Source organism: Lates calcarifer, linkage group LG11 (assembly GCF_001640805.2).
Source record: "Lates calcarifer isolate ASB-BC8 linkage group LG11, TLL_Latcal_v3, whole genome shotgun sequence".
NCBI lineage: Eukaryota > Metazoa > Chordata > Actinopteri > Centropomidae > Lates > Lates calcarifer.
In genome coordinates, this window is record NC_066843.1 from 19,012,391 (window position 1) to 19,036,537 (window position 24,147).

At 39.6% G+C, this 24,147-nt stretch overlaps 1 protein-coding gene across 7 annotated transcripts in view; it reads right to left on the reverse strand.

Annotated features, from left to right (window-relative positions):
- The window catches only part of caskin1 (CASK interacting protein 1), a 102,529-nt gene that overhangs the window by 33,672 nt on the left and 44,710 nt on the right, over positions 1-24,147 (reverse strand). For 6 of the 7 annotated variants that reach the window (XM_051073762.1, XM_051073761.1, XM_051073760.1 and 3 more), the window contains exons 2-7: positions 16,402-16,453; positions 5,614-5,711; positions 5,320-5,465; positions 2,654-2,749; positions 2,418-2,548; positions 126-234 (exon numbers count right to left, since the gene is read on the reverse strand). In XM_051073762.1, the coding sequence (XP_050929719.1) occupies positions 126-234; positions 2,418-2,548; positions 2,654-2,749; positions 5,320-5,465; positions 5,614-5,711; positions 16,402-16,453 (632 nt within the window). Of the gene's footprint in view, positions 1-125; positions 235-2,417; positions 2,549-2,653; positions 2,750-5,319; positions 5,466-5,613; positions 5,712-7,217; positions 7,349-16,401; positions 16,454-24,147 lie in introns of those variants that run through there. The other variant, XM_051073764.1, reaches the window with a different exon arrangement.

Here is a 24,147-nt window from a genome sequence, read left to right on the forward strand (position 1 = left end):
TTATTATCAATTTCAATTTGATATGTAAAACATCATGGAAATTCTAAGTTAGATTTAAATTGTCCTTCAAGTGAATTCAAACTCAGGTGTCAGTGTGAGATGGTTTTCAGTCAAGTTCCACTTACGTCCAGCAGGAGTCTCACTGCCTCGGTCTTGCCGCAGAGAGCAGCTTCATGCAGGGCAGTGCCCGCTTTGGTCTGTCTGTTGATGTCGATACCAGCCTGAATCAACAGTCTGACAGCAGGGGCAGAGAGCAGGAGGAAAGGAAAGTGAGTGAGGGAAGGAAGTTGGAAGTGTGATAAGAGATGACAGAGAAAGGGGAGAGCGAGAGTCAGAGGAAACATGAGCGTGAAGAATTGCAAAGGAGAGAGAGTATGAAGAGGAGAGAGAGTGAGAAAGTCAAGGTGTCAAAAGAAACACAGGTGTAGACATGGTGCAGAAAGAATAGGATGATTTGAAAGAGGAGCCAAGCAGGGGATATACGTGAAAAAAATACAAGGAGAGAGAAGAAAAAAGTGAAATCATGGTATACTGCACTGGATTTAAAGGTTAGGCCTGGCATCATCAGGGTCTATGAAATGACCATAACCAATGTATTAGTCTGAACATTAATAGTTTCAGACTTCTGCACCCTTCTATTTGTTTGTACTGACAATGTAAATCTTACACAAATATGGTTACATTTAAAGAAACTTCCTAAAAGACGTAGGCATTTGGCAAATGTTATTAAAACAGGTATAAATAGTGAATTTTTGGGGACTACATTCTTGCGATATCACTAGAAGGGTACAAAACCATCTTTAAAGCTTTGAATGTTCCCAAGAGCACAGTGGATTTATGCTTGACACAAGGGACTAACAGGTGTCCCTCCATAGATACCTATGCGGTATGTTTCAGTTTTTAGTTCAGCATAAGATTTAGCCCATTACATGGCTGCACTGCAACATTAAATCAATGTATCATAGCTGATTGGCCTGTATAGTACTTTAATTAGATCAGGTAACTTCCATCTTGCTCTGTCTGTGTTTATGTTGTTTTCATTCACTGTGACACAGAGCAGGTCAAGATGCACTAAGGGTTTAAAGTGGGGATGTGTTTGCTGGATGTGTTTGACTGAAAGGAAGAAGAAAACTACTTTTTTTTCAACGTCCTTCATGTGTTTTTTTTTTAATTTTTTTTTATTTTTTTACCACCACCAACCTCCACCACAATCACTAACTTGTAGAGGAAAACACAAACAGCCAAACACAGTTCTTGCGGTCTCCATGTGGTATCTCTGTAGTGCTGGGCTCCTTTATGTTGTTATATTTTTGAGGGGGAGCGCGTCAGCTTCTGTGGCTACATGTGTAGACTCTGTGTGTAACCTCTCAATGTGCAACTATATATCAAGCTTACAACTGGTCAGGGAAGGGAAACCACTCCTGGTTAAAGGACATATAACATCATATTCTGGTTAGATGAGAAACAAATTGGCCTGTGTGTGGCCTGAACTTAGCATGCTCATATGCTAAACTAAGGTGATGAACATGGTAAACTTTGCCTGCTAAGCTTCAGCACGTTAACACTGTTATTATGAACAGTGTTTGGGTGTGTGTTTATGTGAGTGTGTGTCTTCCACAGACTGCTGGCCATGCCTAATGAGCATCATTTATCAGTGTCACCTCTAGAGAGGCACGCTCTGCTCTATCAACTATGACAGGCTTTATTCTCTTCCTGTCTCTCTTTTTTAAAATCATTTTCTCTCCCACTTCATTTTTGTACCTCTCTATCTCCTTCCCTCTCTCATCTTCCCTTGGTTACAGTCCTCTCTCCCTTTGCCTCTGTGTGTGTCTGCCAGGCAAGCAAACTTCTACACCAGCACACACACACACACAGACCTGAGTTACTTTGAAATTGGTTGAGAGTGATGAGAAGGAAAATGGACCTCATGGTGTGTGTTTAGTTGCCACGGCACAACATTCTCCTGTCATCTTTTGTCCCATTGCTGTGTGTTGAATGCCGACATCACCACAGCAACAAAAGTCACTTTGCCCTGATGCTATTTTACAAAAACATAAACAAAAATTAGACGCACATCTCCGCTGAGCTGAGATTATAATGACTTGACATTTAGCGTGACAGAGTGGAGTGGGATGCAGAGCTGCTGTGCTTCCAGTCACATCAGCTGTCTCCAAAATGTATTTAGGAGTATGTGACTGATGCATCAGCTCTCACTATATGGCAACACGTTTGTTTCATTATTCCTTTAGTGTATTGGGCCATATTGTTCCCCTGTTGTGTTATATATCTGCTTTATCTGCAAGCTCAGGAGGGCATTTAAAGACAGTGATTCATTAGACATGGTGTGTGTGTGAGAGATAAACCTCTGAGTATTTGTGGATGAATCTGGATGTGGAAGTGTGTGTGTGTGTGTGTACCTGATGATGTCTATGTGTCCATTCTTGGCAGCCAGGTGGAGAGGAGACGTCCCATTGGGGTCAGTGGTGTCTCCTTTTTTGGGCTCCAATAAAGCAGCGCACATGTTACTGGACAGTAACAACTGGACCACCTACACACAAATACACACAGAGAGCATAAGCAACAGATTTTATAACTGCTGTAGATTCTCTTTAGTTCCTGCTGTTTTAGAGTGACTAAAAGCAAAAGTTCTTACCCCAACTCTGCCAAACTCACAGGCCAGGTCCAGAGGTGTTTTCCCTGCGTTATCCACGATACATGGGTTTGACTGGTGCTGCAGCAACATCTCAGACTGGAGAAGGAAAACACACAGACACATGAGAAAATAATCTATATTAAAAGAACCATTTCTATGTTTTTGCTCCAGAGTAAATCCTGAAAAGGTCACCTGGCTAGCACAGCTATATAGCAACATAACAACCATTTACACCAGCAACACCAGCCAAGGTTACTTGAGATGAAACTGCATACACTACACACAGTGTTTAGTCCTCATCCTGAGAAGTGTTTCTCTTGTAACATTAAAAGTGAAAACATTACTGTTGGAAAATACAAACAACTCTGTAACGCTAACCAGCCAAACAGACTTAAACTGAAGCCAAACTAGCTTGTTTCTTTATTTCCATGTCATCAACATGGAATATTGGTTGGTAAGGATGCTAACTTTTCACCTGGGACATGCAGCTTTATCATGTATGTAGCCAGTAAGTGTACACCTTCAGTCAGCTGTAAACATTACAAAGACAGCTTTTTCATCCAACTCATGAAACTAACGTTAGCTAAATCAGCTAGCTAGCTACAGGTGATGATATCTGCTAGCAACAGTCATCATTCAAGCAAAAAGCTTTGTCTACCTCTGTCTGAAATCAAACATCCACTGTTTCAAAAATTACAAAGACTTTCAAATGGTGAATCTGCCACTATCATCAATGTGCCATGTGAGAAAAGAAAGCTTGACAGATGCAGCAACAGTAAGTAGGAGTGACAGAGCTAAGCAGTCACTTCACCTAACCTGCATCTCTTTGGACTGTGGGTGAAAACTGAAACACCAGGAGAAAACCCCCACAGGGGATAACATGAAAACTCCACACAGACAGGCCCCCTGCCAGCAAAAAGGTTTTAACCCACAACCTTCTTGCTGTGGGGCAACAGTGCTAACCACTGCACCACATGTTCAAAAACTGCAAGGATAAAAAGACATAATTACAATGCACACAAAAGCCCAAGCTGTTACAAAGACACACACATTACACAAAACACACATGCTTCCTCAGAACATTTTGATGTCACACTCTGTTAAAAATCAAAAGCTGTACAGATGTCCTTAGAACAGCAAATATATTAGTTAGGGACACATTAATTTGCTTGCAGCTTTATATCTAAATGTACCTTTTGACATCAGTGAACAATAAATCAGAACATTTATTAAATGTTTTTAAGCTTGTTGTCGCTTTAAATATGTATCTTGACTGAAAAAAAGATCATATGGTAATGAGTCAAAGAGGGATGGTAGCAAGCTGTTGACTTAGATACACTGGGTGTGTATCTATTACAAAAAAGCTGAGTTTTGCCAGTTTTTGTCCCTTGGTGAGTTAAAGAGAATTAATCCCTGTAGACATGGAGCACTGTAACATCAAGTGAAAGGAAAAGCTTGGTTAAAGTGGTAAAAGACTTAAGAGGATAAATTCGCCTCACCAGAGGAATTAGTTCATTGTGCTTTCAGTTTTTTAATGCACCTTAAAAATGGAACAAATAGGAGAATACACCAAATTAGATCCCCTCCTCTCAGATGAAAACACTGCCCCGCCATCTTGTTTTTACAGCAAATGTCTCACAAATCTTTGCTGTGCTGTGCCTTGCTGATGGTTAAATAATTTCTGTTCTTGCATACTGGGAGCAACTGTGGAGTAGAACTTCAGCCCTAGTTTGTCTCCCTGTATAAACTGTGGTTATTTAATCTAGTAGAAGCAGTGGTTCTTCAGTTCTGGAGCACTGAGAATGCTCAGTGTAGCTCTCCTCTAGAGTGTGTTAGCTGCTGTGGTGAGTCTGCTTTATTTCATTGTTGTTCTTTGGCAAGCCTGTAGCAGCACTGCAATGTTAGCTGGAAAAGCCTCTAAAATGGAATTCTCTCTAGCTCCTGTGTGTCATTTTGTTTCTCAACACATCTTTCTTACACAGTCAGTTGGTGCTTAGTGCACCCTGTAGTGTTGCTTGTAATGTGCTTGTTGTTATGAGCTGAGGCTTGTTGTAGGTGTCACTTGTTAATAATTTAGATATAAGTGATAAATGTTAAAGTAACATTAAAGGCAGCCTGGTTCCAGATCTGTGAATCACCTCCCACATCTTGGATTTGTTGTAACTCAGAGAGGTTTGCTGTAGTGCTGAGAGGCCCTTCATACACACCACTTGTCATAGGCGGTAATGCACAGGTGTAACTAATAACTCTGATGAAGTCTCTAATTAAGTGAGTGAAAACATCTGTGTGGTTGGACTGTAGCTGTGTAGAATGATGACATCATCTACATAGCCAGCTAGCTTGGTTGCTACATTCATAAATAATAGCAACAAAAAAATAAGTGTTAAGTTGTCGTAAATCCATGTATAGAACTATGCAAAAATTCAGTCAGTTGCTTCTGGCAACAACTCCTTTAGGTTGAATGCATGAATGTCTGAAGTCTATAATACATTGTCCTTTTAGCTCTGTTTTGTCTCCACCATCGTCTGAGGGAGTCTGTTTAGCTGCCAAATGCTAATCACCAGCCTGTCTCTAATTTTGTGTCATGTGTAGGTAGAACACAGGGAAGTCAACTAGTGATCAGCTCCAATTTTGAGTTGTTTTTTTTTTTTTTTTGTCTTACTCACCACATCGTAATGGCCGTGCTGTGCTGACAGGTGGAGAGGAATTTGTCCTTCATCTGACTGGCCGTTGACAGACGAACCAGATTTCAGCAACATCTTCATAGGCTCTGCCTTCCCCTGCCAGGCGGCATAGTGCAGCGGCCGCATACCTACACACACAAAAACACACACACACACAGGCTGTCTCAATTACACAGTAAAATATACAATATTATTGATTGATGAATATATTATGTTTATCTCTGCTTTTTTGTACATATACTTGTGTCTATGCCTATGTATGCATTTCCCTCTCACCTTTCTGGTCTCTGATGTCAACAGCAGCCTGTGACTCCAGCAGCAGAGAGATGAGCTCCAGGTTGCCATTGAGAGCCGCATGATGCAGCGGAGAAAACCTACAGTACACACATACATATATTGTGATTACATTTATTTATGAATTACATTTATTTTCCACCTCACTACCCAATCCTTTATTTTTATGTTTTCTGAATGACAGACACCTCCAGCTTTGCCATTGTGTTCAACCAAACAAAACGTTAAGAAAAAAAAAAATGGACCACCACAAGCAAACAAACACACACGCATGTCATGTAGTAATGGCAAAGCTTAGCATGACAAATAGATTTAATAGCAGAGGATTAGGACCAAACATCCGATGTGTATCTACTGCAGAGCTGAAAAAAATAGCACAGGGAGAAAGATGAGATGGTGGAAGATGAAAAATATGCACAAGGTATTATATTATGCAAAGGATACAGTGTTTGTGTGTGTATGTGTGAGGCTGGAGGATGTATGCTGAGTAGAGGACATTGATATGTCAGCCTTGATGGATAAGCAAGAGAAACAGCATAAGAAGAAAGCATCACATAACCTGAAGACACAGACAGGCAAACATAAATTGGAACACAAAAAAATCCCTCTATTTTGTCTTCCTAACACACACCTTCTCTCTGACTCATATCAGCAGTGACATGTGTCTCCTTCTCTCCTCTATTCTTCACCCAAGAGATTTGCTGTTTGCTGTCAAATACTGTCACACACCGCTTTCTCAGGGTTTCTACACTGTGACCTCAGACTGACGACCCGTAAAACTAAGGTGGCAAGTAAGTTCACATACACAGTCAAAAGTGCAATGAATGAGGCAGCAGCCTCCGTCCAGTGTTTGTTTGTTGGGTTGGAAATAACAGAGAAACTGTGACCAGGAACAGTGGCCAGGAAACAAGTTCCTTTGTACAATGCTGGTTGTTTGGTGCTGTTTAAAAACATATATATGCACAAGCTCATGTAATAAAGCCTACCTTCATGAGGGTTATTATAACAGTTTTGTTATATAGTTGCATTATACAGAGAAATATATTCCAATATCTTGTCCACCTTGATTATATCAATGAGAGTAAACACCTCTCAGTATAATTCAACAGCACAAACTAAATCCTGAAAACGATCATAAATAAACACCTATCTAAAACACTTTCAACATAAACATAAGCATGGCATGAAAACTAAACTTGAAGGCTTAATAAGCTGATGCAGCTCTGTGAAGCTTCATTTTCCAAGCTTAGCACTGCATCTTGCATGATGTATTGTGCCTATTGCACATTCAGCAACAATGCTGTGACAGGATTGTTGCCATATCTTCATTGAAAACATGGAATTTATCTTCTCTTCCTCTGACCTGTTCACCTTCCAACATCTGTATCCTTCAGTCAGTCTGTAATGTTGCCCAGTGCTGGGAAATACTTCTATGAATATGAAATATAGCCCTGTTAATTTTAAACTAACTGACAAATGAATGAATTAACACATAAATTATTAAAAAATAAACCCACAATCTGCATGAACACAGTTTCTTTTTCCATAACTTCACACTGAGTAGAGTGGTAATGAATATGTATTACCTGAGGGCTAGGCGAGCTGTTTCCCTCTGTTTCTTTGTGCTACACTAAGCTGACTAGCTACTGGCTCCAGCTACATATTAACCTTACAGATATGAGAGTGTTATGGATCTTAACTAGCTCTAGCTCTTGGAAACAAAGTAAATAAGGGTATTTCCCAAAATGCTCAACTATTTAAAAAAAAAAACTTATAAACAAGTGCATTATACTGACTGAAAACCAGCAGTACTGTAGTTTCCACACTTACGCCATCCTCAGGCTAAATTTGTACCTGAAGGGTTGTTAGCTTGCATTTCATCTAGTAGGAGGTGGGAATTTCTAACTTTCTGGTGATTAGAGTTTATTTCAAGGATTCTTATTCGAGCAGATTCTTTATTGTGTGTCTCTGCTTTTGGGTGGAGACATAAAGGTAAAGAGAGTGAAGTCATTTTTATACATTCTCTGGTGCAACCTTCCAGTGAATGATACACAGTCAAACTAAACCCATCCTCATTTTTCTTAATTCCCTTTGGACCTGGGGTTTCCTTGATTCCAGCTGAGGAACTGCTGCTATACATCATCATTAAAAAGGTTGAATAATGTTTCAAACCAGGCCACGGTGTACACCTGTGAAATCAATATCGTATTTTCTCTGTGTCTGTATTCCTGAGGGAGCCAAATTAGCTGAGCATTTCAGAAAAACGCAATCCAGAGTGTTCTCTATCATCAAGCTGGTGCACACCAGTCTATATTATCTGAACCCTGCCTGTTCTGATTGAGTGCAGCCTGAAATGGAATGAAACTGCCTCTGCTCTTCCATTTCTCTATATAAAAACTCTTCTCATATAGATGTGTAGGTTCTTTATGATATGTCTTACGTAATTCATCTGCAAATTGAAAAAGCAAAATGCAGTGTTTGCAGTGTGTAAATCTGAGACAGTGACATGCAGATACATTTATATTTAAGGTGTTTGGCTGATGCTGCTATTCCAAGAGAACTTTGAGAAGAGAAAGTTGCAGGGGCACAGAGGTGACGAATAAATGCATCAACCATCGTAAAACAGCAAACAAATACACATGTAAATAGAGAGATGGGTGGAAAAACAGGGAGCGAGACAGGAAGAAGCAGCTTGTATTATAGGTACATAGACAGACAAAGCATGTAGACAAACAGATACAGGGGATACCTGGACACAAAAACTTGTATATTGCAAGAGCAATACAGTGTTTTCCCTGTTTTGTATTACCATTCCAATTTTTCTCTTAACAATGATACAAATGAGTGATAAATCTGCATTATTGTTGTAAACTGAACAGTGAATTTTCTGTAACCGTGGAGATGCCAGCCCTACCACTGGCATGCAGCATGTGTGAGTGTGAACTTGCAGGCTGTTGAATCTTTATGTGCGAGTTATTGTGTGATAAAGTGAGGTTTGCTGGAAGATATATGAGAATATACAGTACTGAATATAGGAGTCACACTCGCTGTGTGTGTGTGTGTGTGTGTGTGTGTGTGTCTGAGTGTGACTGTGAGTGTGGGGTAGCATACTAAAGAGTGCTGCACTCCCAGAGTGACCTGCTCTAGTTTATTCAATACAGATCACCCATCGCTCCTTCCCTCTTCTCCTCTATCTCTCCCTGTGCCTCTTCTTTTGTGCTCCCTTTTCATTGTTTTGACTGTTATCTTATTTTCCTCTCATCTATTCCTCTGCTCCCTACTCTCTCTCTCTCTCCATCCTTTTCTCCTTCCCTTTATCTGATACTGTCTAGAATTTCTCTATCTCTAAGCCAAGTAATACAAGTAATAATAATAACACATACTAATACAAATATTATGTAATTTTTCATTTTTCATATGCAAAGTGACCAGGAACTATGGCTGCTGAATGTATTTAGTGGAGTAAAAAGTACACATATTTACCTCTAAATTGTAGTACAAGAATAAAGTGGTAGGCAATGGAAATATTCAAGTTGAGAACAAGTACCTGAAAATGATACTCAAATACAGTATTTGAATAAATGTAATGTGATTTTCTGTAACTGCCATTTTCACAGGCTAAAACACAGAGGATGGACCGGGCTGCTTGTTAAGGCTTATTATCTCACCACCTTTTGAGCTAACATGTTCTGATCATTGATTAAACCCTGTGGTGCTGCGGCTGCTGCTGTACAGTTGTTAACTATGTTACGTCAGAGCCTCCTTGTGGGGCCGCTTCTATCTCTAGCTTGTGACTGTTGTTGGTTGTTTTTGCTGTCAGACAGTCTCTTTCTTTATGGACAAAGTTTTATAATGATGTGTTTGTGGAGCACTCGGAGCAGCCCACTGGAGGCAGTGTCTTAAACCGGTGGCTCCCATGTGGTCTAGAGTTAGTGTCCAAATTTTCCCAGGACCACACACACCTCCCTCATCTGTGCTGTTAGTCCAAGAGGAGGAGGATAACAGTTAGAATTAGATCTCAACTGCATTCTTTATTTTCACAGATTGACCAGCTAGGGAAGAGAGGGAATGGCATAGGGAACGTTATTGCTCAATATAAAGTGGGAAATGGTGCTTAAAAATAACAACGCTTTTGTTTCTGACAAAGATGACTCCCTCAGAATGGACCCGCAGTTGGCTGTGACACACAAGTTGAAAACCACTGCCTTTAATCTCAAACTGAAGGAATAAAAGCATCTTGTGCACAGTTAACACCACAGATTACATGAACACATGACTGGCAGCAGTCTTGCTCTGTACAATATACATGCAGATGTAAGACACACTATTTTTGATAAGAATATGATAAATCCTTCTGCCCAGACTCAAGTATACGTGGTACACCTTTGCTTGTTGTCATATGCGGAACATATCTTGCTGCTTAATATTGATAACAATACAATTAATAACAATTATTGTTATGACATATTAAGTCGAACTATCTATGTATTTATATACATATACACATTAAAAAATAAATAATAACTTCTTTCCCTCTCTCTTTCTGATCCAGGGTTAAGCAAGGATACTATTACACAATGCTGCACTAGGCTGAGTAAAACTGCACTGTGTGTGTGTGTGTGTGTGTACAGCCCTGCAGAGTGTGTCAGTGGGGTACATGTATGGGGGAGGGCGAGGGAAGCCCTTGCTTTTGCCAAGTAGTAAAACCTGCCATACAATATTTATACCTCCCTTCTCCTCTTCTCCTCAACAGATCTGCCTCTCTCTTCCTCTCTCAGTCCATCTCTCTCCAGATCCCTCTGTTGCTCTCCTCCTCTCTCCTCCCTCTTCCACCTTTAACAAGCTCACTACTTCCTTTCCACATCTCCATCATCTTTCTCCTCCTGTACATGCTCTCCAGTCTCTTCTCCTCTTACTTACTCTCCCTTTCTCCTCCATAAATCCATCACTCCTCTTCCTATCTTCTGCATCTGATCCCTAGCTGTATCTCTACCTGTCTCTCTTGACTTTCCCTCTCAATCATGCTGTAGTGCTGCACATATGCAGGTTTACGCCATATATTTACTTTATTTATTTACTGTACTCCCTAAACAGCCTTGTTTGTCTTGCAGAGCAGCCACTGTTACAATCTTTAATGTAACCTGTGGTCTCAGCCCTCTCTGTGTTATGGAGAAAACTAGTACCAGTGACAGATCTCTGTTTAATAGACAGACCAAGAGAAATAAACAGATGAATAGTAAATAAAAACAAAAATCTGCTTTATGGCATATGTCTACCACTCAATGCTTGTTTGAGTTCTAAGATGCTTTTCACAGCATTTATACAGAAAACTAAGGTTATACTTACTTTTAGAATTCTTTTTCATTTGTTCAAGTTGCATGGTATGCTATATATGAAGCCAGTTAGCTTAGCTTAGCACAAAGACTGGAAAAAGGAGGAAAGAATTAGCCTGGCTGTGTCTAAAGGTGACAAAATGTGTCTGAACCAGCAACTCTGAAGCTAAATGACTAACATGTTACATCTTGTTTGTTTAATTTGTACACAATTACAAGTGTAAAAATAACACCTTATGGTTTTACATGGGTTATATATCAGATTAATTCACACCTCTTTCTAGTCACTTTCTGAAATCTTTTTGTCACTGCAGCCAGGCAACCAGCGGAGACTCAAAGAAGCTACTGTGTTCAGCCAAGAAATGACTGTGTTCTGCTATTAGCAGTAGCTTTGTGTTTAACAGGTAGATATAATAACATATTCTTATCTAACTCCTGCTGATCCATTCCTTTAAAACACTAGTAGATACAGTAACTGAGCACATACCCAGCTACAAAAAAATGGAAACACATCACAGCATATTATTAAAGTTAAACAAAAAACCTGTCTCACAATCATGACACTAAAGTCAGTCACAAGCCTGAGGGAGAATCATTGCTGGTGGTTACAATGTTCATGTAGTGATGGAAGCCACAGTAAGCCCCACTTACCAACACACCACTGCATCACTGCCTCTAAAACCAAACAGTCTCACATCCTGGTTTTATGATTCCTCTCACCAGCTGCCTCGGTTTATTTATCTCTCTTGCTCATCGCTGTCTCTCTTATGATCCTCTCAAAAGCTGCTTGTCTCTCTCATTTCCTTCTCTCTCTGTTTGTGTATTTTTATATACATCTCCGACTGGCTCGATCAACCCCTTCCACATCTTTAGCACTCACACGCACACGTCTTTTCGTGCTGTTTTGTTGCTGCACAATCGCCCTGTAAGCAAGCTTTACTCTGTCCTCTTCACCTGCCACACACATATACGCACATACATACACAGACACACACACACTTTGACCTATTTTCAGTAATGAGAGATTCTTTATGCCTCCTAGGCCTTGCCAACACACACGGCTACAACAATCACACACTAGACAGGGGAGGAAGGAAGACAGCCTGTCTCTCACTCTTCTCTCCCATCTGCTGGTGTGCAGTTTGGATAAACTTCTTCTATGGCAAACAACATGTGTGTGTGTCTGTGTCACTTCTGGGGACAGATTTCAGACTAAGAATCGGTTAATTGGGGACGGCTTGTCCAAAAGCTGTGTGCCCAATTGGGAAAAAGCTGATTTTTGGGTCAGTGGTTGAGGTCAGGGTTAGGTTAAGGCCTAGGGGATGCATTATGTCAATGATGGGTCCCCACAAAGATAGGTGTACAAGGGTGTGCGTGGTGTGTGTGTGCATGTGCATGCCTTTCAACTCGTGGCTCATATATCACATTGTCTTTTGTCTGTGTTGTTTGCTTATCAGTGTCTGTCACTCTGCCTGTACATAAAATGTGTGAGTGTGTATGCGAGTGTTTCTAAGTCTCTAATTTACAACACACACACACACACACACACACACACACACACAGTCAATAATTTTGATAAACAAGTGTAAAATGCCATGTTAATGCAGACACAGCTGTTCATGAAATCATGAAATCATCATCCTTTGATTATGTTATGCTTTTGATCACACATCTCTCAGCAGTGTGAACAGTACTGTTCATTTTTTGTATCATCATATGTGGAGGTGGAGGGTTTGTGTAGTCTTATATTTTCTTTTCACTTAGCCTTTGTTTAACTAGGGTGATAATTTGGTTTCCACCCAAAGCAGCGATTCTATTTTGGTAAAAATGTTCTTTCACGATGTGGTAAGATGACTCACATGTTAAATGTTATCTCAAAATTATATTTATTACAGTAGCAATCTTTTGTCACAGAAGCATTTTTAATTCAAGAATAGATATCTGTTCTGACAGTCTCATTATTTCATTTTTAGCTTCCTAAGGCAAAGAATAACTGATTCTTACAAACAGAAGTATAGTGCACCAGAAATCTTCAACATTAACCGTCCATTTGCTGATAACTGTTTCTATAATGGCTGCATTTTAAACACATGGAGACAGGGGTGGAATAGAAAATGGACCCAATCACTGCAGTATTTTGGGCCATCACTGTAGACTAACAATATTAAGCCTTTTTGACGCCCGACTCCCCAGATCCCACCAGTGGTCATAACATTATGGCTGATCTGTGTATACTGTATGAATACCAGAATACTTAATGTGCACTGCTTCTTGTATGTCTGGTTCCAGTTATATGCTGTAAGTCTCTATGCATTTATTTTCAAGAGGAGGTACAGAAAGATTATCCAAGTCTTTGTCTTAGCGTTTTGAGCAAGTACACAAACACACTCACATATAGTACAGTGCATATATAATTACAATGGAGATCTCCTGTCATGTACTCGCCAGCCTCAGTGGGAATCCCCTTGTCAGGGGAGAAATCTTCATCCTCTACACACTCTAAGTATTTTGTGGCTGTCACATCTCCAGTCTCTTGTGAGATACACTATGTCCTCACATATATATGAGACAAACCTTCTCTCTTTCAGTTTGTTTCTCTCCTACATATCACTGACTCCATATCCACTCCTCTTACCTCATTCTACTACTACTGTAATAATCTAATTATCTTAATGAGCAGCTTTTGTTGGATTCCTGCTGTTTTTAATGACAGTCCAAAACCAGCTGATTGACACCACTTAGGAAATGCTATGTCATACACACACACACATGCAGATGAGGAAAGTCTGTGGTGAAATATCCCAATTAAGAGCTTCTTTTACTGAGTGAGTTCATTACGAGTCTCCAAGTGATTTCCAGGAAGAGTAAATTAATCTGAAATCAGTGCGCTTGTGCAGACTCATTTACAATGTGTGCTCGTTACAGATTAACATTGAACATGATGCATGCATTTCTACAACAAACAATATTCATGACTTGTTTGTGCAACAAGGCCAACACATGCAGCCATGTTAGCATCAGCCTACATGAAGCACTTAATACTGTGGGAGGAATTAAGGGGCAAAGAAGCAATAACAGTAAACACTCTAATTAGATTACACAGTTCACTTTCATTTAAAGTGGTAAAGCTGCTCTGTGAGGATTACTTTTGATTTTTATCTTTGCAGAAAACACTTTATTCAGCACAGTTTGCAGTCTTTTAGCTCAGTTAAAATTATTCTCACTCGAGCTGAAGCTGGCAGGACCAGTGTTTGTCGGAATTTGCATTTCTATCTTTTGTTGTGCAGACGGACATGGATCATGGCAGCCAAATTAATGGAAAAAATGATGAACAAGGAACATTTAGAACAGCCTCAGTGTTCCTTAGTATGGATTCTCCAAGTCTGTAAAAAACAAGGTATTTAGATTATGATGGCAACCTATCTAACCCCCAATGTCCCACTGCATCATCACTGCTGACGAATATAACTTTCCACAGACAATGTGTTCATGGTAGAACTTCTTACTTGCTATTAGTGACCGTCTCCACTAATATTTACACACAGGACCAGCACTGGTCTCTTGAAAGGTGAATTTCCCCTCTTCTAATTAGCACTATTCAGGAAATATAAATATAAAATATAGACAAGGTAGTGTGCTGCATGCAGTAATTAGTTTTTAAGTATCTGTTGATCATAAATGACCTGCATTTTGCAGTGGACACTGGAAATGCAGACCGGAGGGACCAGGGACTTCATTTAGTTCCTGAACATGTAAAATAAGTCCCTTCTCAAAAGTAGTACTGTCTTCCCACCTCTGCATGTCTCCTCTTCATTTATTCATTCACTCACTCATTAAATGCAACACAAACACCAGTGTCATCAAAGTGAATACACAGAGTAACATGATGACCCTGTATTATGGGCTACTCATGTGTAAAAATAACATTTTAAACAGTGCTGTTATTTTTGAATCCATCATCAGATATAGTGGAAATGCAAACAGGAACACTCCAAAGGGACTTTTAGTTTAGTTTTAGTTGTAGCTCTCCTGGTTCTATACTTCTCAGAATAATGCATAATTTTCATATTTATCAAACCATTTAGTAACAACTGCTCCCCCCCACCCCCCCTGTCAGTCACTATGAAATCTCTTCAGGGGAGAGATTTCATCCTATGTGACTTTACATTGTGAACCTGCTTTGTACTGCTTTACAGGTTTGACAAGGGGTAACTGCTCAGGTGGTCTCAAAAGCCCAGATTTACTTCATACAATTTGGGTCTACATAATTTGATTAATCGCAGTGATTATAAGTGATTGATAATGTATAACTATTTAAGTACAACATAAACAATGATGGGTCCTCCACAATCTACTTTTATGACTCAACTGTTTAAATCTATCATCTGTTGTAAAATGTATCTATCTAATCTATTTTTTCTGTGTCAATAATTGATTGATTGTTTAGTCTACATACCAGAAAACTGAAGAAAAAAGTCCATCATTATTTCCTGAGGCCCAAGTTGCCATATTCAAATTGCTTTTGTTGTCTGACCAGCAGTCAAAAACCACCAAAACTTAAATCCTGCAAAATGTAAAACTAGCAAATACTCCCATCTGAGAAGCTGGAACCAGTGATTTTTTTTTTTTTTTTTTTTTTTTTTTTTTTGGCATTTTTACTTAAAAAATGAATTAAACAATCAATCAATTAATCAACCAATCATTGCAGCTCCAGATTGCTGGCTGGTGTTTGGGGTCAACAGGGGCCCAACAACAAATTTTTGCCCCTGGGCTCCCTGGGAAGTTAATCTGGCCCTGGTCTCAAACCTGCAGATCACACACTCACAGAATTGCTCTGTCTGCCTCTCTAAGTGCTTTCTGCTGCATAATGAAACCAGATTGCTGGGGTGTTGGCCAGTTCTCCATTTGATGCTTTGTTTATTATTGTTTTATTGGTTTCAAGCAGCAACTCACAAACTACTGCTCACATAGGCACGCACTTACATACTGTACACACACAAAGCTTTTGATGACAAATGGGACTCAAGTGGTTGTATGCATGTAACATTTAATATCATGAAATCGTGCCATTAATACTCTCCCTTTGTCTCTCTCTATCTCACACACAGACACACACATTCTATTCTGAACTTTAGCCAATGGTATCTGGGCTAATCCTTCAGCTTTTAATACTATGGAGACAGAAGTAAAACTACCATGATAATACAGCTTTTATATGAATGGGACCAGGAGAAGGGGGGGGGATGGATGTTAAAAAGGCAAGAGCAGAGGAGGAGAAGGAGGAGGAGGAGGGGAGAGAGCAAGTAGCCTGGGGAATGGAGAAAGTGAGGGTGAGGAAAAAGAGCAAACCGGAGGGAGAGAGTGACGACCTTAAAGCCAGACACAACAATGGAAATGAATGAGAGGTACATGGGAGAGGTAAGAGAGTGTAACTCACCCATCTGTGTCCTGGAAGTTGACATTCACTTTCTTTGCAGAACCGAGGAGCTCTGAAAGACAAATAAAGTGGAACATGAATTGATTTTTCAGCCAATAAATGTTAGTAATGGTCGGTTAATGCCCTTTTATGATATAAAACAGCAATATCAGTGTTGTGTTTAATGTTAATGTTTGCTGTATGGGATGAGCATTTTGTACTCAGTCAGTCTTCAAGCCTTCAAGCCAAGTAGGTGACGTTTTTCACTTTTCCTCATCCATTTTTCCTGAATGAAAGACTCCGAAAAATGTCATTCATTATGACTCATACTGTCGTCATATTTCTTCACCTGCTGTTTGCAGGAAAGAATTTCATTTCCTTGAGTTCAGGCCCCCGTGGTGATAATATGTGTCTGTCATTCTGAGTATGTACATCACTCAGCACATGTTTGCAGCATGGAGTGAGTTAACATGAATGGAACTCAAATTCAAAACTCACAGACAGGAATATCATAAAAACATGTGCGAAACGTGCAACTTTGTACATTTCTTTGCAGGTCAAATTACTAAATGGTTATTAAAGTCAAATAAAGTGTTAGAAAAGCTTTGTGAATGTATTGCACATGTCTGTTTAGGCACTTCATTGCATCACTTAGGCCTCATGTAATGTCACTCTGTGTGCACAACATGCTGGAGCTGGGCTCGAAAACCATTTTGTGACTGACCTGTTTGTTAAATGCTCTTCATGAATAAATGTAAACTGAGTGCAACACGTCACACTTGAGTGCAGATGGTGGTGCTGCATTATGTATTTACATTAAAGCTGTGTAGGTTATAAACAAACAACACTGTCTGCAACAAAGACCAGAATGTAAATTTGTGTGAGATTGGAAGTAATGTAAATATATGATATGAGACAAATTTCTCCTGCAAATCATAGGAGATAATATTTTTAGTGTAGACAGTAATACAGCAACTATCCAGATTTGGTTAGAGTCTGTTATGGCGAGTTTGTTACTGCTGTAAGTAAGAGAACCTCAGTAAAAATTTACTGTAACAAATTTGAGCTCCTGCCAGAGTGGAGGTCATTACTATATGTTTCAAACTGTGTATGTTTATACCTGCTATCAGCATCCAGTCACAATCTCCATGTTATCCTTTTTGCACAGGTATGAATGTGCTTTATACCACATTCACTCAACAGCTTGGTCTTTCGGTCTCGCAATGATGATGTCAGTGATCAGCTCACTCACTCTATCCATCCTAGCTCATCCATCACAGGCCTGGTGACTGGCTCGTTGCCAGAGCAATGTCACAGGTGAGGAAACTAACGGCAGGGGCAATGACCTGTATCATGACATGGCACTGCTGGTTAAACACACTGCTGCGTATTAGCACCTATACAGCTTCTAGATCAACGTATTTACAGGTAGAAGATATCAGAAAGTGGAAGAAATTTGTACTATTTTAATGTACTAACACACATACTGTACATACATTGAATGTAAATACGCTAGACCTCCTACATAAAAATACACACACATTCAAGTGTATGACTGAAGTACAAAACAATCTACTACTTTCATCCTCATTATTTTTCATTTTCTGCCCTCTGTTTTTATGTCCACTGTTAGCTGATGGTGCAGAACTGAGGATAAAGATGAGCCTGCACTCTCTCTTTCTACTCTTTTGCTCTTCCTCTCTTTCCACACACACATGCACCCACGCACGCACACACCCACCAGGGTGCAGGAAACAGGACAGTCCCTCTATTGTAGAGGAGACAGCTCCCAGCGCCACTGGGAAAGGAACATTGATTTCCTAACAGGCTATTTCTGGACACTAAATGCTGGGATTCACTCACACACTCTCTTTCTAAAACACACACATGGAGCTTTCAAAGGCACTATCTACATCCACTGTGTGTGTGTGTGTGTGTGTGTGTGTGTGTGTGTACTTGTTGTGAGGAGGGTGTAATGCCATAGAACCTGATATGCATCCACTAACATGCATTACAGTAATACTAAGGTGTGGTGAATGTTGGCAAAAGGAAAAAACATTCAGAAAGAACAGGAAAATAAACATGAAACATTTTAAATACAGGGGAGACGAACAGAAAAGGATAGAAGAGATATCTTTTAGTTTTGGGATATGACTGATAAGCACCGTACAATGACTGGCTTCTTCCCAAAAAAAGAACAAAACACGCATACATGCACACACCAGTCTTTGTTTACGGTCTTCCACATCTGTCCAGCAGCCGCCAGCCATGACCCTTTGACCCTATAACGTCATGACGACCAGCTATCAGACGTGACCCCTGCCTCTGTGCAGCCCTACCATGTGACAGGAAAATGAACACACCCTTTGGAACACGACAAAAATCCCCTCATTTAATCTGATTGTGTCTTCATGGCAAACCTCTGTGAGGAAAACTTTCCACTCACTGCATCTGGTTTTCACAAGTTACGCGTAAAAGCCAACTTGGATATTATTTTCTCTTTCTGTTTGATGGAGGCAGGTTTCCTCAAGCTGCCTCATCTGTGTCATTTCCTGATGGCCTACATTTCCCAAAATGCCTTTTCAACAACTTCAAAGGGATTGTCCCTGAACTTGATGAACTGACATTTAAATGCACCAATACACCTGTCAAGCTTTCCATTCTCACGTAACACATAAGCAGTTAACAATGACAGTGATGGTAGATTTACCACCAATAATTACAATAAATATTGAAACAATAGGTCCTTTCCTTTGTACAGTTGCAGAATAAAGTGGGTTTCTTGTTTCTAACTGGTGACAGTCAACTGTGGAAGCTGAAATGGTAACTGCTGCTAGCAGATTTTATCAGCTCTAGCTAGCTGGCTATTTAAGCTACCTGTATGAGTTGCTGAAAACAGTGTCTTTGTTTCACTTTTCATTGTTTCCAACTGACTCATTTCAAAAATGATGGCTACATAATCTTGTGTTTAAAGACTACAGCTAAAGCTGCATGTGTCAGGCAAAAAGCCACATTATTATTGTATCACAGTATTCTGTATTATGAGTATGAAAAGTAAAAATGTAAGATCAGTTTGTTAATTCATTTAAAGCTAAGCTTACATACTTGTTCTCAGACAGAGTGTTACAGGAGGAATGGCTTTAAGGATAAGGACTTGGCTGGGTTGCTGAGTGTAAACTTCCCTTAATCTTAATCTAATAAAGAGCATAACCAAACTTTAGCCTACACTCAGAAAGCATCCAGAATCAGCTTCCACATGATGGCAAATACTATACAGTGGGTATGCTAGCCATGAACAAGGTTTTATACAACCTATAACTCCACAAAGTAATGCAGTTTGTTCATTCATGTGTCTGTTAGCCTTGGAAATAATTACTACTGTAGGTAATAAGTTAGTTAGCTGGACAGGCTAACCATGGCATCTTACACTAGAGCAGATGTATAACCCATTCCTTAGATGTTATCTTTTGTATTTTTAGTTGGAAAGTCTAAAAAAGACACCACCCTCCTCTGAATGATTATATCTTGAGTTGACACACAACAATTAAATTATTAGCAGACTTGAATAGTTTTAATGGAGTCTAAACTCATAGTAATTAGTAACAGATGATGGGTCATTAAAATTTAAACACTGTTACTTTAAGACAGTGACTATATAAGTACGATGACCACTTACTGGACAATATTATACTATGCTCCAAAGTTAAATTAATTCAAACCAGAATGATAGCTTTAAACAGTCCTGTGCGCAGCGTGCACAGAGCAAAGTGTATTGATCATTCTCAGTACACTAATCAGGCTCGACAATTAGGCACTGTAGGCTGAACTCACACGCAAACACATACACCAACACACGCACACATACACCTGGTATATAACGCCAACGCGGTGATGAATACCTCATGTCACAGCTTTTGCTATTGCATCAATGTGTCCATGTCTCATGTCTGTGTGTGCGTGAGTGTGTGTTGCTCAGAGATACTGGACAGCAACAGTGTAGGCAGCCATAACAAACAGTGAAACCATGGTTATGGAGAGGACAGCCAGCCGAAAAACACACACTTCTTCAAAACACTCCAGCACTCCACGCCCACAGAGCTGCAGTCTCATTAGAAGAACACACACTGGGCACAGGCACAGAGACTGCTGACACACACATGAAATACATTTGTGTCCAAACAAAAAAAGACATGCACGCTTAAATACACAGTACACACTCTTACACAAACGCATTCAAAAACACATAACCCATCTGTCTCTTCATGTATATTTCATACATTCTGAACACTGCAATGACTGCAGGTTAATTGGAGTCACTGTCAAAGTATCTGACAGCACCCATAGGTGTTTCCTGTGTTCTACCAGTCCAGCTCTGCCAGAAGGGAGGACAGCATCTGCACCATAAACTGAAACTGAATATAATAAAATACAGTACAACACAATAAGAGTTTTGTGGAAACCTGAAAATAAACCTTCCCACAGAGGCAAAACTTCTCTGGAAATGCTCAAGGCAAGATATCTTTCAAAAACTGCAAATTTAACATCTGTTGTCAAAAATATGTTCTTAAAAATGTTGAGCCCTTGGGGATTTTGGGAGGCTGTTTTATGTGTATATGCCAGTCAGGGTGTTGGCATGCTGCCTTCCATAAAAAGATAAGGTGAAAAACTGAAAAACATAATATAAACAAGTGAATTACATAAGCCAGGGCAACTGACCATTTCAGCAGCTGTAACTATGTATGTATATTATTATATCCACTAACACTCAGCTCTTCTGATACGATTTTCCACACTAATGCTGTAATCTTTTCTGTCTCGCTTTGTTATTTGTTGAGTCCATAACATTGGCTCTGTTAGATGCTAACTTCAGTATGCTAACGTTATGATATGTAGCAGGTTTAATGTTTACCATGTAGCATATGTTATAAACATAGCACCAAGTACAGCTGAGGTCAGTGGGGATGTCATTATTTTGGTAGGTAGTTTCTATTTTTAATTTGCCCTAATTAAGTACCTGACAAATCAGAATTTTGACCTGATGGTGGACCAATATGAAGAGTTGAGGGAGATCTAAAGTTTTGACAGTTCATCCAAATTTCATTGCATCCATCCAGCAGCTGTTGAGATATTTGATTCTGGACCAAAGTGATGGACCAACCCACCAACTAACACATCCCCAGGGCCATGCTGCTAGTGTAGAATGCACTGAACAAATACTGTTAATTAAAGTTTGGCTCCAAGGCTGGTTTTTTTAGTAAGTAACAAATGTGTATGTGATTTTAAATAAGGCTTTGTTACTTCTCAGATGGTTCCTCTTTTACCTCAGGCAGGTCCATATACATAAGTAACATTTTAGTGTGTGTGTGTGTGTGTGTGTGTGTGTGTGTGTGTGTGTGTGTGCGTGTATGTGTGTGTGTGTGTGTGCGACTCTGGAGGAAACCCAACCATCAACCCCTAAGATATGTTAACAGCACAGTCCACTCTGCAGACTCTGCTCTACTTTTCATGTCCATCCTGAAGTGGTATTGATCGCTCCCTGTTAACATGGTCAAAGGTCAGAGAGAGCTGAGAGGCATGACAGGTTTTTAATTGTAATGTCTATGCATGTTCAAAAAGGTTAGATTCATATTCCAAATATGAGAAAGAGGCTGTGAAAGTAAAAGAAGAGACAACATGTTTTTTGTTTGTTTTTTTTGTTTTTTTTCGGGGAATTATTCGCAGTCTGCTGATTATCTGTTTTCTTACCCCTGGCAAATATGGGCTGATCTTATCCTCATGAGAGAGGAAAAGGGAACAATGTCACTGCTTTCCTTAATATGCTGTGCTGTTATATAACATCTATCCTGGGGAAGACTGGGTCTAGTGTAAAGACAACTTTTAAACAAGGGAGTTTATTTTGTTCTATCATGAAATACATTTACATTACAGAGAGGAAAGGAAAGCCAAGGAAAGAAAATAAGGATTCCCTAGCCCTGTTAGCTTATAGCTGTAGCTCTCTGCTTTTCTCCTATCTCCCTAAATTTCTTTTCCCTTCCACTCTTCCTCTCTCCCTCTCTCTCTCCCTGGCAGTGAGGATGGAAAATAGTGTGCTGGACTCTGGAGTGCTCTCTGAAAAGTAGACCTGTTGTCTTGGCGCTGATCGATCTGTCCCCATTTCCCCTCCTCTGACTATTTCCCTCACCTCTCCACCCCCCCTTACTTTATTTTCACCTTTCTTCTCATGCCATCCCTCCCTCCAGGTCCACAAATGAGAAAGGTGATAGCATTTCTTTTCTCTCTCATGCAATTGTTTTCCTCTCTATTCCTCAATTGTAGCACTAAAATTACTTTGGCAGGAGTTGTAGCGGGGTCTGTCTTCATGCATTTATCCTGAATTAAGGTAGACTCTTTGCTGCTCTGCTTTTGAATGTTATCCAGCAGAATCAAATCAGGAATGCTGTAAAACTACACTCTCATACCGATTTAACCTCTCCCTGCTCTGGTTTAAAAATGCAATGTCAAAAAATGTCTCTGTGTTGACCTTTGAGCAGACAGAAATTGGCAAAAGGTGACTTTTATCCCTCTGTCTTTTGACCTTTGTAATCCTATTGATCATATGCCTGGTATCCATTTCAATGTTGTCTCTTAATTATATTCATTTTGACCATATCATAGAAAAACTCAAGTCTTCTGGTGTCATCAGCAGTACTACAGGTTTATATTATGGTCATCAGCTCTAATTATTTCATCTTTGTATGTACTCATGTTTTGTTCATTAATTTCACCAGGCTGGCAGCTCTAATTACAACATTACCCATGAGCCTTAGCTACAATTGCTATGTGGACAGAGAGAGCCAAAGGTACGCCTCAGAGTTGTATCATCGCGGGGGCAACTGTATTACAGGAATAGTAATGAAATGAAATAGACCCATCATTAAAGTTTTATTAACTTTAACTTTATTTGTGAAGAGGGTCGCTCATTGTGATGAAGCCACAGAGAATTATCACCTCAAGAGTTTTTTTTTTTTTTTTTTAGCTCATTGATTTGATTTTTTATCCCTCTACTTTATTTGCCACTCTCATCCATGTTTTCATCCACAGCAGGTAGCTGTTTTCAATGAAAAAACCCTAAAACCAGTCCATCAACAAACAACACACAAACAATGTTAGCTAGCTGGTAACATAGAAGAATTTAGCACTTAAAGAACTGAATATTTCCCTAATAAGAGTTGGTGGAAACCAAAGTGGAGCTAAAAGTTGAGTGAATATTGGACTTAAATTCACAAGGTGATGGAAAACACAACCCCAAATGAATAACAATGTTACTCTACATTTGCTAGATACAGTGTAGATAGGTGACTGTTTGATAATGAATTCATTGTATCAGCTGAAACGGTTTTAAATAATTTGTCATTAATGTTTGTTTCTGCTGCTTCCAAGCTGCACTCAATGGTTTCATTAAAGTGATTCTTTTTGATTCTTAGTATTTGCATTTTCACGTGAACTGGCCTTAGTCACCTAAATAGCTCTGGGGAATGCTAAGTGTGTGCAAAATAGCTTTCCAACGAAGGTCATCGCAGCTTTTTAAAAAGAACATTTTTAATAATACAACATAAAATAGACACGCTCAGAGGTTGTGGGCTTTATATTTAGATTCACCCTTGGGAAAAAAATTATTTAGCTTTCTGACATATACAGCAATTTCCAGTTTTAGCCAGAGTTTGCTGTCAGCAGTTAGCAACAGAATTTTAACTTCTGTGGTTGGATTTTTCTAACAGAAATGCCCCT